This window comes from Garra rufa, chromosome 4 (genome assembly GCF_049309525.1).
Source record: "Garra rufa chromosome 4, GarRuf1.0, whole genome shotgun sequence".
NCBI lineage: Eukaryota > Metazoa > Chordata > Actinopteri > Cypriniformes > Cyprinidae > Garra > Garra rufa.
The window spans coordinates 24,565,247-24,581,777 of record NC_133364.1 but is presented as its reverse complement, the minus strand read 5'-3'; the positions used below and the strand labels follow the sequence as shown (position 1 = coordinate 24,581,777).

The 16,531-nt window shown below is 35.2% G+C and overlaps 1 protein-coding gene across 1 annotated transcript in view; it reads left to right on the top strand.

The window, feature by feature from the left end:
* LOC141333766 (membrane-associated guanylate kinase, WW and PDZ domain-containing protein 2-like) overlaps positions 1-16,531 on the top strand; it is a 287,797-nt gene that overhangs the window by 186,912 nt on the left and 84,354 nt on the right. Inside the window, exon 6 of the mRNA XM_073838891.1 lies at positions 5,549-5,628. Coding sequence (XP_073694992.1) covers positions 5,549-5,628 — 80 coding nt within the window. The remainder of the gene's footprint in view (positions 1-5,548; positions 5,629-16,531) is intronic.

Here is a 16,531-nt window from a genome sequence, read left to right as displayed (position 1 = left end):
ATAACATAGTGTATAATGGTACAAAAACTTTATTATTTCAGATAAATGTTGATCTTTGGATCTTTGTATTCATTAAACTGTCTTGAAAACAAATGTTTAAAATGTTGATGATAATAATAATAAGTATAGCTGCAAGCAGCAATTACAGGGCCAAGCACTAGGCAAGGGAAGCATCAGAACAAGTGCAGCAATGATTAATTGAAGCCATTTTAAGGTGATTTTAGTCAAAATGGGTGAAAAATCATAAAACAAACCACTAGTAATACAATATAATCGGTTATCACTTTTTGGCACTGTCTCAAAACGTTTTGATTAATTATAGCGCACAATCCCGCCAAATTTTTTGATGTGTCCTTAGAGTGTGCTCATACATATGTGTTTCAATTTTAGTTGAATTATCTCATATTGTTTTGGAGTTATAGACATTTTTATATATGAGAAGAGAAAAAATGACCGACGGCTGACTTTCAAAATTTTGGCAATTGGGCATTGGTGTATAGCCAGCACGCTATCTTTCCGAATTTCCTACGCTGGTTTGTGAGGATAGGAGTAACGATTTCTGAGATATTGGCAAATGTTTTTTAAGTGCTAAAATACAACATTGAACAAACCATAAGGCAAAACCTGGCCTGTTTGGTATCGCTGGACTCAAGGATTCAGGAGTCAAAAAAGGTGACTACCGTGAAAATAAGTCGACCACATTTCAAGTTATAAGCAATTGAATATTTGATTTTGGCTCAAAACTTCTCAGGCTCCTTCAGGGCATTGTGCTGATGACCCATACTGAGTTTTGTAACGATACGCCAATGCGTTCGTAAAATATAACATTTTACTACCAAATTCAAAATGTCCGACGCCCAAAATGGCTGACATGGAAAAACTGGCCAAACCGTTGCAGAGATATAGGCTTGCGTTCATTTTTGCGTGCTTTTCGTAGAATTCGTTCACGCGTTATTCGAGAACGGTTTGACTAATCAACTTGAATTCCGTAACTTTTTGCCAGCATGGTCTGAAGATGATTTAAGCCAAATTTGGTGAAAATCAGACAAAGTCTAGGACAAGTTCAAAAAAGTAGGTTTTACAAACTATTCAAAATAGAAAAAAAACTAAACCTTACGATTAATTTTGGTGTTCATTCGACTCGGCATGAGCCAAGGATTCAGAGAAAGTTATCCGGTTCAAAAGTTATTAGCATAAAGAAAGTGAAACTTTGGACAAGTGGTTCCGCTAGAGAGTTTTGAGTTAGAGAATCCAAATTTGATATGGTTAATGTTGAGACTGCCCTCTATCAGTGTGCCAAATTACACAACTTTCCCGCAAGCGGTTCTATGGGCTGCCATAAAGAAGAAGAAGAAGCAGAATAATAAGAATTCTAATGGATACAATGCTTGGCCCCTAATAATACATGTTTCTTGAACAGCAAATTAGCATATTAGAATGATTTCTGAAGGATCATGTGACACTGAAGACTGGCATAATAATGCTACAATTTTATCTTTGATCACAAGAATAAATTACATTTTAAAATATATTAAAATAGAAAGCAGTTGTTTTTCACAATATTAGTGTTTTTCCTGTATTTTGGATCAAATAAATGCAGGCTTAATAATATATAAAAATACACACCATCTATACATTTTAAATATGATATGTCCCTTGTAGATAGCTAGGAATGTGTGTGTGTGTTCAATCTTCAAACTGTGAGTGTACAGTACAGTGTTTTTCCACAGGGACAGTAGTTATTTTCTGTTGTATCGTTCATAACAGAAGCTGTATGTGAGTGACTCCAAATGATGCGAGGACAGTCTGTCACTGCTTCATGTAACACCACACACACACACACACACATACACAGTTTGCTCTGGCCCACACAGTGTGACTATTGAGGATTTAATGGAGTTGTCAAGCAGCCAGTGGCGCCTTGTTTTTCTCGATCTCCCTCACAGACGGAGCGTCTTTAATTCTCAAACTGTAGACACTTCTCCATATGTCTATCTTTCACCATGCACACACACACGCACTCACACACACACACACACACGCACTCATACTGGACCAGATTAGTCACGACAAAATGTCTCTGTACATGCATTTTAGTCACTTTTAAACTCCCAAAGCAACCAAGCATAAGTTGCGGAAATGCACTGTGCCAATAGAACGCCCTTTGATATGCTTTTATATTAAATACATTTTCTTTTCGCTAAGAGAGATGAATCAGAAAGAGACACTGGGGAGGAAGACACAAACTGAAAGACAGAGACACAAGGGCAGAAGTGTGGAGTGTCATAGAGAGCGAGCACATCAAAGGTGCACCATCTTTTCGCCCCTGGCTGCAATTTCTCTGGCCAGTCGCTTGGCAGAGTGCCGTCAGTCGAGTCCCATCACTGAGACAGTCGAGCCTACCTTTCTCCCACTGATCTCAGAGCTGTTTCTTCTGCTGCTTTAGACAAAAATGTGTCTCAGGGAGGAATACACTAAGCCCCTAAACATTGAATGTGCGTGAATGCACAGTAAACATAAACAAAAATGCATCTTGCTTGTTTTCTGAAATATGTCAGCATGGATTTAGTAATAATAAGCTGTTGGAAGTATTTGTTTTTGTTTTGCCAAGCTATTTTGTTTTGTTTTTAGTGTAGTTTTTTTTTTTTCGTTGTTCTAAGTTTTCAATTTTTGTTTTGAGTTTTTTTTTTTTTTTTAGTTTTTAGTATAGTTTGTTGTTTTAGTTTTAATTTTGTTTTGTTTTAGTTATTTTTGTTGTTAGCGCAGTTTTTGTTGTTTTGTTTTGAGTAATAATTTTGTTTTGTTTTTAGTGTATTTTTTTTTGTTTTTGTTGTTTAATGTTGTTTTTAGTTATAATTTTATTTTGTTTTTAGTTTTTTTATTTGTTTTTAGTGTAGTGTTTTGTTTTGTTCTTAGTTAATCTTTGTTTTGTTTTAGTGTAGTTTTTTGTTTTTGTTGTTTTATGTTGGTTTTAGTTCACTTTTTTGCTTTTAGTTATTTCTGGTGTTGTTTGTTTGCTTGTTTTATGGTGTTTTGTTTTTAGTTTTAATTTAGTTTTGTTTTTATTTTTTGTTTTGTTTTTATTGTTTTTTTGTTGTTTAGTTTTTTTTAGTGTAGTTTTTGTTTCGTTTTTTTAGTTTTGAATTTGTTTCATTTTTAGTGTATTTTTTGTTGGTTCATGTTGTTTTAATTTTTTGTTTTGTTTTTAGTATTGTTTTTGTTGTTTTATGTTTTTAGTTCTTTGTTTATATATTTTACTTTTTTAGTATGGCTTTTGGTTGTTGTTTATGTTGTTTTGTTTTTAGTTTACATGTTTTGTTTTTAGTTATTTTTTGTTTTTGTGTATTTTTTATTTTTGTTGTTCTATGTTGTTTTGGTTTTAGTAATTTTTTGTTTTGTTTTTATGGTAGATTTTTGTTTTTGTTATTTTATGTTGTTTTTAGTTTTATTTTTGTTTTGTTTGTAGTTTTTTTGTTTGTTTTAGTGTAGGTTTTTTTGTTGTTGTTGTTTTATGTTGCTTTGTTTTTAGTTTTAATTTAGTTTTGTTTTTGTGTATTTTTTGTTACAAACAATTAAATTTTGTTTTCTGTTTTGTTTGTAGTTATTTTTTGTTTAGTTTTTAGTGTCTTTTTTGTTTTTGTTTAGTATTTTTTTTTTAGTTTTTGTTCAATGTTGTTTTGTTTTAAGTTTCAATTAGTTTTGTTTGTAGTTATTTTTTGTTTTGTTTTAGTGTAGTTTTTTGTTGTTTTATGTTGTTTCGTTTTTAGTTTTAATTTAGTTTGTTATTATTTTTGTTTTGTTTTTAGTTATTTTTTGTTTTGTTTGAGTGTATTTTTTTAGTTTTTTTCTGTGTTGTTTTGTTTTAAGTTTCAGTTAGTTTTGTTTTTAGTTATTTTTTGTTTTGTTTTTAGGGTAGATTTTTGTTTTTGTTATTTTATGTTGTTTTTAGTTTTAATTTTGTTTTGTTTTTAGTTTTTGTTTTGTTTTGTTTTTAGTGTAGTTTTTTGTTTTTTGTTTTATGTTGTTTTGTTTTTACTTTTGTTTTAGTATATTTTTTTAGTTTTTGTTCGATGTTGTTTTGTTTTAAGTTTCAATTAGTTTTGTTTGTAGTTATTTTTTGTTTTGTTTTTTTGTTGTTTTATGTTGTTTTGTTTTTAGTTTTAATTTTGTTTGTTATTATTTTTGTTTTGTTTTTAGTTATTTTTTGTTTTGTTTGAGTGTATTTTTTAGTTTTTGTTTTATGTTGTTTTGTTTTAAGTTTCAATTAGTTTTGTGTTTAGTTATTTTTTTGTTTTGTTTTTAGGGTAGATTTTTGTTTTTGTTATTTTATGTTGTTTTTAGTTTTTATTTTGTTTTGTTTTGAGTTATTTTTTGTATTGTTTTTAGTGTAGTTTTTGGTTGTCGTTGGTTTATGTTGTGTTTTTAGTTTTAATTTTATTTTAGCTATTTTTTTGTGTTTTGTTTTTTGTTAAACCATGTTGTTTGGGTAAACCACATTGTGATTAGTGTCAGACCTTGTCAATGCCCAACTATGCAGACTACATAATCCAGACTATGCTGACCCTGTTGCAGGTTCTGACCTGACCTGCAATATCTTCCAATCCCATAATTTTTAGCAAGCTTTTTTTAGCAATAAACAGCATTTAAATCATTTTGACTTCAAAAATCATGTCAAAAGCAGGCATCCACACTGACAATCAAAAATAAAATAGTGTTACGCAAACCCATTCTAGCCTTTATGCTAATGTAAAAGTGTTTTACCCTGAAGACAAAGAAGTTGAAGTGTTTAGAGTCATGACTGGGTAAAAGAGGAAATTTTTTAGACTGCTTATACTCCAGCACTAAATCAAAGTAATTGTAACTAATGGATGTAGCATTAATTAGCATAATTGGCTAATTAACGAGGTGTTAATGTTGTATGAAATTTAGAGAAGGTAGTATCAACATTTTAAAAGGATCTCTCTCACACACACACTCACATTTGCGTCATCAGTTGCTGTACTGTTATTGGTTCTTCTCTAGATGGCCGTCATAAGAGCAGTCATGCCGCAGGACTATGACTCAACATTTCAGATGCTGTCAGAACTTTGTTGGAGGCTAAGATTAAATTCAAAGGCAATTAATTAGCTATTGGTAAGCTTGTTACACTAAGCCACCAAAATCTGCCAATTTTGCCAAATATCATTATGGCATCTCAGATGCCAAAATTGTGAGAAGAAAAACATTGTGTGCTAAACAGTTTAGGAAAATCACTGCTCATGTTCGGTTGTCCTCTCTTATACAAGTCACTCATGTCTTCCTTTTCCGTCTCTCTCCTCCTCTCTTTTTTGCTGTGCTAATGAGAAGCTTACAGCTAATTAAAAGTATCGATTGCCATTTTGTTAAGCTAAACTTTTTTCTCACCCTCGTTTAGAGATGAGATCTCCAGAGACTTCCTTTCAGTCTCTCTCGTCTCCTCAGCATGATGATTTACAGTAGCAGTTTGCAGCACTCTCATCTCTCTCTCTTCATCTCTTTTCCTTTTCTGCTCCATTTCTCTCCTCTCCAGCCACAATACGAAGACGACGTCCTGGTTGGACCCCCGGCTTGCGAAGAAAGCGAAGCCCCCTGAAGAATGCAAAGAGAACGGTTAGTGTTTATTTTTCATTTCTCTATATGTTTTGTATCTCCAAATGGTTGAGTTTGGATGGCCAAAGGCAAATGTTTAAATCTGCTGAAATGAAGCAGCTAGCCACAAGAGGCCTTATTTTTTACTGATTTTACCACAGTTATTAAGTGTTGTTAGGCAAGACGTGAAGCAGAAATGTCTTATTGCTTATATAAAACAACAGCAACATCAAACAACGTCTGATCTGATGAAGTACCAATGTTGCTAAAATTCTGTCATCAAGTAATATAGTTCATTAGCCTAACTGCAGGCTGTTTATGTTTGCTTAAAAATCTTTTATATGACATTTCTTTAACTAGTCTATCAGTATCAGGGCTATCAGTATGTCAAGTCAAACATTACTTTTATTATTGCTAGGTAAAATCATGCAGCCTTTGCTATTGTTTTTCAAAGCAGTTGGGATGTGATCTAGGAAAACCCAACACACGGTGAAATTGTTTTAGAATAATAATTTAATGACATTTATTTTGACAAAAAAATTACATTTGACCTATTTTTTCGAATTTTCTGAAAACATCCCAGCGTGATTTCTCAGATCGCATCACAATTGCACAGTTTTGTCGAACAATTCTATAGATATGGAAAAAATATCCAGAGCTATATTTAGAGACATGACTATTCTAGAACAGCCAAGTGTGTTGGACAGTGTAAGAACTCAAGTCTACAGGACGATAGCTCTCCTGGAGCAGGGTTGGCTCTCAGAAATTTGGGGTTAAACTACTTGATGTGGGCTTGTGGACAGCTACAACAGTGCTTGCCAAACCTTTCCTGTAGCCCCCAACAAAGCACATTTTGAATATCTCCACACTGCAAAAAATGCTTTTCTTACTTTTTTGTCTTTTTTTGTCTTGTTTCCAGCCAAAAAAATTCTAAAACATCTTAAATCAAGAAGGATTTTCTAGACAAGTAAAATAAATGTTCTTATTTTCAGAAAAAAAAATCAAAACTTAAATGAGTTTTTGCTTAGAACAAGCAAAATAATCTGCCAGTGGAGTAAGCAAAATATTATTTCAAACAGTAATCAAGATTATTTTTCTTACCCCATTGGTAGATTATTTTGCTTGTTCTAAGCAAAAACACACTTAATTTTGACTTGTTTTTTCGTCCAGAAAATCCTTCTTGATTTAAGAATTTTTAGATATTTTGGCTGGAAACAAGACAAAAAATTTAAGTAAGAAAAGCATTTTTGCAGTGCATCATCTAATTCTAAAACACTTGAATCAGCTCTTCAGCTCACAAGTAGTGAATGCTAGAACTAAACTGGCTGTTTAAGTGGTGCACTACCATAACCACAACACCCTAGGCTACATCTACATTAATCCGGATACATTTGAAAATGGTGGTTTAGTTTCAAAATGCTCTCCATCCACAGCTTTTTCAAGTGTTTTCCAAAAGTTTCTCATCCAAACTGAAACACTGAAAAACGCTAAATTAGTCTCACTGCGCATGTGTAAAACCTTATAAAAAGCTCACTGAAATGATATCGATAGAACAGACATAAGTTGTCACGCAACTACCCTCATGTTTTGCTGCAGCACAGCAATTGTGAGTAAATTTTCTGTCATCCTTGCTGGACTGTTATATGAAGAGTGTACAAAGTAACATATCTTTAGCAACAGTGTGAAAATGGCACATCTATGTTTGTTCCAGTATAAACATAGATATCTATTGGTCAAATATGCATTACATGACTAAACATGCGTCATCGTTTTTCAAAAGCCTATATTTTCACTGTGCACACTACAGTGTGAAAACAGTGTTTTCAAATAGATCCACTTTGGAGAGCGTTTCATAAAAGCTCTGTTTTCCTTGATGCCGTCTCCGTGTGAACGCAAGGCCAACATTGAGAGATAAAGATGCATTTTCAAACAAAAACATATTAGTGTGGACAAGGCCGTATTTAGCAATATCTTAGCAGATACCCATAACAACTTAACAGATACAGTCAAGCCCGAAATTATTCATACCCCCACGTCCTCTGAGATTTCTCACAGTGCGGAAAGTCTTGTATTTTTTTTAAATACTTTGCACTGTAGCCACTGGAACTTTAAAACATTTAGATATGGTCTTATAGCCCTTTCCTGACTTGTGAGCAGCCACAATGCACAGCCGCAGGTCCTCAGTAGCTATGTTTCCATCCAAAAATGCGAATTTAACTTATGCGCAAAACTGGAACATCGCATAAAACATTTGCGCGTAAAGCACCGCTTCCATCCAACGAGAACAAAATTGTCACTTCCTGATAAACTTTCACTAAATATCAAAAAAAAAAAAAAAAAAAAAATAGGAGAAGTCATGAAAATAATAATTTTCAGATTTCCCCAGCGGATAATTGACATGTGACAACACGGGCAGTACCGGTATCACCGAGGGAAAGGTTGAGGGATAGTTTTCTCTCGTTTCCACGCTTTTATTCGCTTTTAAAAGCTTGTAAATGCCGTAAGCATTTTACATTCACTTTCGATTTAGCGGCAGTTCGGCGTCAATTGATTGAATGGACAACAACAAAACAGTACGACAAACTCACTTAGTCTATTTTAAACATAGAATTATTAATTTATTAACAAAAACAAATAAACAACTGTTAAATAACTTCCACAAAGTTTCATTATGAAAAATAGACCTACTGAAAATTGGCAAACACGGTGGAACCAAATAAATAAGAAACAAATGTTCTTCCAATGAGCTTCCAAAATCACCTTAGATAAACGAAAACAGTCAACAGGCCTTTTTAAAATCCAAAATACTTTTAAAACTAAATCTTTCGGCAACGTCTTGCCTTTCTCACCTCACTCCTCATGTGATAAATGAAATCGGACTCATACCGCGGATGTGACTGTTGTTAGGCACACTGCATTCAGCAGCCGCGTTCAGTTCAATTGTACTGTTTGTTCTCTAACTGAACTAAATTATTTTTATTTCTATAAAATAATCAAAACGACCGCAGGGCCGGTGCCGTGGTGGGCAAGTGACGAAACCACTGAAGGAAACATTTCAGAATGACCAAAACAACATTTCTAGATGGGTCCGCTGGTTAGTCAAGTTATCCCGTTCCAGCGTGCAAAGTCACATGACTTTTTTAATGCGCATGGAGGAATTTATTCGGTTAAGTGTTTCCATCGTAGTTTATGCACATTTTTTCTTATCGGATAAAAAATGTATCCTACTTAGTTGTGCGCATAAGTTTTTTATGCGCATTTTCAGAATTTATGCGCATTTTCGCGTTTCCATTCAGAGATTTTTTATGCGATTTTCTAAAATGCGCATAAAAATAGGTGGATGGAAACACAGCTAGTGAGCTCCTTTGTCTTAGCCATGACTGTCCACAAACCAACAGCAGAGAGCTTCTGTTTTTCAACTGTTGAGTTGATTAAAACAGCTGTTCCCAATGAATCAGTGTAATTAGGATGCTTTAGAACAGCTTGGACTATTTGGAATGGTAAAGAACTTTGAATTTTCCCATAGACTGTGACAGTTTGCAAAGGGTATGAATAATTTTGGACATGCCACTTTTTGTTCAAATGTAAATAAAAGCTGAGAAATATTTTTTTCTACAATGATGCCTCTTGTACATTGTCTTATTATCTTTTGAGAGAAGCTTGTGTCATTTCCAGTCAAAAAAAAAAAAACTTGCTGGTTGAATAAAAGTAACTTTAAGTCGGGCTTGACTGTACATAGACAAAAACTAGGGCTAGCACCATAGGAGCATCTACCTAGCATCAACCACCAAGAACACTCTAGTGTCCATCTCTTAATGTCCTAGCAGCAGTATAACCTGGCAACCAAACAGAATATCCTGGCAGCCATCTACCAATACCATATATAATCTACGATAATGACTTTTGCCGTCACAGAGGAAAGTAACAACCACCTAGAAGTGCCCTAGGAACCACCCAGAATGTTATAGCATCTCGGCTGTGAATTTTACACTGGCAAACCTCTCACGTATTCTACAGCAAGAGTTTTTCCTCTGGTTACTCTGCACTCATACACTTCTAGCACTCATAAGTGTGTTTGTGAAATAATCTTGAGCTGAAGCATCTCGAAGTGAATGCGTTGCTAAATTAATCATGTCTGCAAGGGTATTCACCGCTGTTTTACCTGCTGTAAGAGGATTTATTCATCACTACCTTCCTCCCAGTTCACACATTCATGCACTAAAATCCAACTTCATGTTTGCGGTATAATCAACTGTGCCAGTGCATCAGGGGCCGCTTGTTAGCATGCATGTGTGAGACAGCGCATTTCACATGTCAGCGGATTCCCGCAGTTCAAAGGCCTGTCAGCCAGCATTGTGAAAACACTCATCACTGCGGATTTGCGCGGACGCGTGCGTTGCGTAACTCGGCCGCCCTCTTTTGTTTCGAAACTGAAGGGAAGACACAGCTCTGGATGCAAATCAAAGTCGTCTGCTGTTTTCTTTAATACTGTCACGCTCATGTTCCTAGACTGTTTGTTTCCCCGCGAATATTTACCGCAGCCCAGAGTGAAGTTTCCGTAGATGTGCCACAGTCGTCTCTCCTGTTTACCTGTCATCTCGCCTCTCTCCCCGTGTCGATGTTTCTCTCTGATGGTACGAATTCCCTGGGTTTGCGAGTGAATGAATAAGCACAACTAACATGTCTCTCTGTGTCTGTCACTCGTGTTTCATTGCATTTCATCATTTCTGAAGCCGTCACTGTCAGCAAGCACCCCGAAAAAATATAACACGCTCACACTCGCTGGGAACAGGTGGAGATATGATTACAGAAACAGATGCATGGATGGATTGATGGATGGATGCGGCTTTATCAATTGACAGCTGTGTCAATGCAGGAATTATATTTGCTTTCTCAGTGATATTGTACAAATTAGCTAAATTAATGAACAAAATGTAGACTCAAAAGCCTAACAGCGTCACATAACAGCACACAGCGGTGTGATTTTCCCTGAGATGTTTATTCATGCAAGTTGCATGAGGTGTCACAGCAATTTTGTGCCATTGTGCATTCTTAGAACGACGAAAAGCCTCATTTTCCTGTAGCTGCAACAATTGAGATTGGATTTGAAATGGAATATTCTGGTTCATAAACGTCCCCTGATAACAGCATTTTTTAGCAGATATTGCTTTCAGTTTTGTGCATTTTCTCATGAGTAATTAGTTTAGTTGCCGTCAGAAGCGGTTTTATCCTTCATAAACGCTTACAGTCACAGAATTCTGTTCGTTTGAAGGAATCTTGGGTTTTAGGCTAACCTATTCCTCCCTTTTCTTCTCTCAAAGATTAGAAAGTCAGTCGGCACCAATAGCCTTGTGGTTAGTGCGCCGACATATAGCGCAACTGTGCTCATGGCGACCCGAGTTCGATTCCCGCCTCGAGGTCCTTTGCCAATCCTGCTCCCCTCTCTCTGCCCATTGATTTCCTGTCATCTCTCTACTGTCCTGTCCATTAAAGGCATAAAAAGCCCAATATATATATATATATATATATATATATATATATAAAAGATTAGAAAGTCAAAGTGTTTCTAACGCCCAAAGAAAGTGATCCATTCGTCTCAATGGTTGTTGTTCGCCTGGAGTACACAAGATGCTCCAATATTTCCAATATAGGCACTTTTAGAGTCAGAGTTAGGTGAAAATTGCATGTGAATTATCACTTTATATAGAGTACTGAAAGTAAAAAAAAAAAATCCTATTCAATTTCTTCACAGGGTAATTGATTTTTATCAATAAACCCCTAAAGAAAAGCCTGCTGTAAGTTACAAGGTTGTTAACTGATGGTATGTACAGTGTATGGGTCATTTTAAAGAATTGGTTTAAAGTCAGAGTAGGAAATTACACACAAAGTGTGTAATATCCAAGGTACACATTTCAAAGGTAAAGGTCACTGCTGAAACTGAAACAAAGTGTTTTGTTAGTGACAATTTTAGATACTTTTGAGCCCAGCTTAAAGACGCTGATAAGCACATGGTTAGCTAGTGTTATGGAATTACTCCCAAAAAAGTGTTTGATTATAGAAAAAATGGTGTTCAGTAAAAGTTACACACAGATTTTTCATACTTTTAAACACAACTTGTCTACTCACCATGTACACAGTAATAAAAAATAATAAATAGTTGAGAAAACCTTAAACAATAAGGCAACTTGATGCAGTAAGACTTTTGAGTTCTCTCAACAACAGTTTTTATTTTTTGTTTTTCTCAGTAAAGATACTTTGTTTAGCCAACGTAAATTTGTTTGTTCATGCAATGCTTATTGTCTTATTTTGCTAACCGAAACAACAATTAGTGTCGTTGAGGTAATTTATTTTTTTATGTATCTATTTTGTTTATTTACCAATGACAAACTGGATAACTTAGTCTTTACTTGTCAAACATCTTACATGACTAAGATATCCAGCAAATAGTGGTAGAACATACTCTAGAACGCAAAACTAGACACGCAAACCTTAAGAATGGTGGCAATCAACAAATGTTACTTTACATCACAGTACAACACATAACAATAATGACAAAACGACAAAAAAAAAAAGTTAGAATTAAAGGAGTAGTTCACTTTCAGAACCAAAATTTACAGATAACGTACTCACCCCCTTGTCATCCAAGATGTTCATGTCTTTCTTTCTTCAGTCGTAAAGAAATGGTGTTTTTGGAGGAAAACATTTCAGGATTTCTCTTACATATAGTGGACTTCTATGTTGCCCCCGAGTTTGAACTTTTAAAATGCAGTTTAAATGCAGCTTCAAAGGGCTGTAAATGATTCCAGCCGAGGAAGAAGGGTCTTATCTAGCGAAACGATTGGTTATTTTCTAAAAACATTTACAATTTATATACTTTATAACCTCTACACAGAGTACACACAGACCTAGGCAAGACGAGCATTTGAGGTTAAATATATAAATTGTATTAGAAAATAACCGATTGTTTTGCTAGATAAGACCCGTTTTCCTCGGTTGTGATCCTTTAGAGCCATTCAAAGCTGCATTTTGGAAGTTCAAACTCGGGGGCACCATAGAAGTCCATTATATGGAGAGAAATCCTGAAATGTTTTCCTCAAAAAAACATAATTTCCTTACGACTGGAGAAAGAAAGACATGAACATCTTGGATGACAAGGGAGTGAGTACATTATCTGTACATTTTTGATCTGAAAGTGAACTACTCCTTTAAGTCAGCAAACAGCAAAACAATACTCATGTAACAGTAACTGCATAATTTATTTATGCTGCAATGCATGCTGGGAATTCACAAAGCCTTATTTCAACAATATGAAATTCTTTGTTCAGACAACTGTGTTGGGACAACATTTGGGGTAATTGTATTGGTCTGACAAGGGTTTTTTATGTAGTTTCAAGAAAGCAGCATTTTTTTTGTTTATGAGAATCAAATTGTTTTGTAATCTGGAAAATATGCAGTTGCATTTTTTTTTACAGTGTAGCTGTAAGAGAGAGAGACACATAAATATTTCCTGGTCATAAATGTAGGGGTGTAGTTCAATTCAGTCTCAGTCAATGGACTAAAACATACACTGTTTTTGTAGTGACATGAAAAATATATTTTTTTTTTACTTTTTTACATTTTAGTCTTGGTGAAATAGATGCAAGTACATGAACTTGCAACTGCCAGTACATATGCTATACGATGCTGTGAGATATAGCAAATGTAATAATCCATAGCAGATCTATACAGGTGGAGCTGGGGAGGTGGAGGGTTTCAGAGGAACTCTGAAAGGGTGGTGCAAAATGCTCTAGTGAAGGCTAACCAGCCATCTAGAGTTTTGTGACAGAACTTGGCACAGATTAATATCACAAGGAGTTAGCTAGAAGTTTATAGTCTTTGTAAAAAGTTCTCAGCTTTCTTCCAAGCTCATAGTATGCCTGTGTGTGTTTATCAGCAACAAAAGAAGACGTATTGTGGCATTATTGATGGGTGTTATTTTGGAAGGCAGAATCTGGCAGACAGTTGAAGATGACGAAGCAGAATTAAGTGTTTGGTTTTATGATAGCACACACACAAACTCCATCCATCAGTGAACTTTAATGCTGGGTGAGAGTGAGTCAGTGAAGCAGGAGGAGAAGAAGGAAAGGGATTTTCATCCCTGTCACGTTTAAAAGTGTTCAGCAGACAGTTATACTCAAACCATCCCGTATGGAGCCGATGCCCCGCTGTTCTCTCCTCCCATTCCCACTCATCCTTCGTTCTCCTGTCAACTCTTTATTTCTGTGTTAGCAGTCTAGCAGCATGGTCAACTCAGCCTTGGTCTGAATCACCTGTAACCATGTAAGAACCATGTATTCATCAAATAATCCTGGGGGGGGGGGGGGTGCTATATATGCACAAAAACATCAAACAAATGTTTCTTGAACACCAAATCAGCATATTTTAATGATTTCTGAAAAATCATATGACACTAAAGACTCTAGAAAACGTTTAAACTTCTAATAATATAAACAATCTAGCTAATACTAAAAGTCAATAACTAATTAGTAAACATTTTAATTTATTCACCAAATCCACTTTTTACCCACATTTGGCATTTATTTTGAGTCATGCCTGTACACATTGATTCACTAAACATATAAAGCTTTAGTTCATATTGTGTCTTTCCACTCCTTCCTTCTCATCCCCACCCCCCTCATTTCCGTAAAGGTCAAAGCTTTTAACAAAAAGAAACTGCGGCCTGTTTTCACTGCAAAGGGCAGGCAGGTTTTTAAATAGCAAGATTATTTAAATATTGTGCAAACAAAATGCAAATATTGAAGAAGGTAATTAGCTTGAGCTCATGATTCTCAAGGGGTACATGGGGCGGGTTACTCTATATTTGGAGGCCGTGAGATTAGTCCAAACTCTGTTAATGGTATTTAAATTTTGCTTTTGAACATATCGCTCACTTGTTGTTGCCAGAGTGTGTGATTTTTTTTTTTTTTTTTCCCTCAGCTGAACCCACAGACCTTCATGGGTGACGTGAAAAGGGAATGGGGGATTTTTATGTAATAACATTTTATGTGGTTCAACTCTGGGCTCTGTTTGAGTGTCAAGATCAACTGATAACTCAACCTGAAAACATCCAATTTCAATTAAGCTCACAATGCGGCCAAGAGCTCAGAAAAGTCTGTCGGGTCTTGTGTGTTTAAGTAGATTTGTCAGACTATAAGTATGAAGTCTTAGCTTAGTCTTATGCTTAACTTAGCATGTTTTCTGGACAATCACTGCCCACTTAGACAGGATGATAAATCTTTAGATTTTTTTTCACCTACAAGTCAAAAAACATACAGTTGAGATCAAAAGTTTACATACACCTCGCAGAATCTGCAAAATGTTAATTATTTTAACAAAAGATGTTTACATATAGTCGACGAGAGAAAATAATATTATATTATATTTGTTTGTTTGTTTTGTTTATTGATAGTTGTTCATGAGTCCCTTGTTTGTCCTAAACAGTTAAACTGTCCGCTGTTCTTCAGAAAAATCCTCCAGGTCACACAAGTTCTTTGGTTTTTCAGCATTTTTGTGTATATCAACCCTTTCCAACAATGACTGAATGATTTTGAGATCTATCTTTTCACACTGAGGACAACTGAAGGGCTCATATGCAACTATTACAGAAGGTTCAAATGCTCACTGATGCTCCAGAAGGAAAACGATGCATTAAGACCTGGGGGTGAAAACTTTTGAACAGAATGAAGATGTGTAGATTTTGCTTATTTTGCCTAAATGTTTTTTTTTTTTTTTTGTTTTTTTTTAGTACTGCCCTTCAAAAGCTGCAGAAGATACTTGCATGTTTCCTAGAAGATAAAATAAGTTAAATTTACCCTGATCTTCAAATTCAAATGCATTGTGTTTTCCTCTGGAGCATCAGTGAGTGTTTGAACTTTCTGTAATAGTTGCATATGAGTCCCTCAGTTGTCCTCAGTGTGAAAAAATTGATCTCAAAATCATACAGTCGTTGTTGGAAAGGGTTCAAATACACAAAAATGCTGAAAAACCAAAGAATTTGTGGGACCTGAAGGATTTTTCTGAAGAACGGTGGGCAGTTTAACTGTTCAGGACAAACAAGGAACTCATGAACAACTATCACTAAACTAAACAACAAAAAAACAGCTGTGGATCATTCAGGTAACAACACAGTATTAATAACCAAGCGTATGTAAACTTTTGAACAGGGTCATTTTTATAAATTCAACAATTATTTTATTTTGTGTACTACATAAACATCTTTTATGTCAAATATCTAATTCAGATCAGTACTAAATAAAAAAATAACATGCAAGTACGATCACTTTGAAATGTAATAATGCACCTCTCCTCGACAAGATGACGGTATTCATGCTTGTAGCACAAATGGGAATATTTCACCACCCGTTTAATACTTTGGGTTGGGGGTTTGTTCAGATCTCTAACCCCTGTAAATGTTCATCCTGAAGATTGATCTGTGCACTCGGTTGTCTTCACAAGTGGATTTCTATTTTAATAGAACGACTACCAACCCGTAGCACAGCAGTAGAGTAATACCCAACAGCGCTTTGATCTGTCTGTGTGTCTCTGTGTATGTGTGTGTGTGTGTGTGTGTGTGTGTGTGTGTGTGCCAAGCAGATTAAGTGAGAACATCACACAGTTTCTGTCACTTGTAATTTACAAAGTTGTGTGTGATGTACACACAGAGTCTGGTATTTCACCCTGCTCGACGCTGCTGAATGTATAATTTGAATCTGTGTGTGCATGCTTGTAATTGCGTTGAGTTTCCTTGTCACTTTCGTCTAGAAGCTCAGCGGGTATGCATGCTATATGGGGCGTGTGTATTCAAGTGTGTATGCGTATATGTATATTTTAGTCTAAATATTAATAATACGATTTCAGCCGAATGACATAGCCTCTGTGACCAATG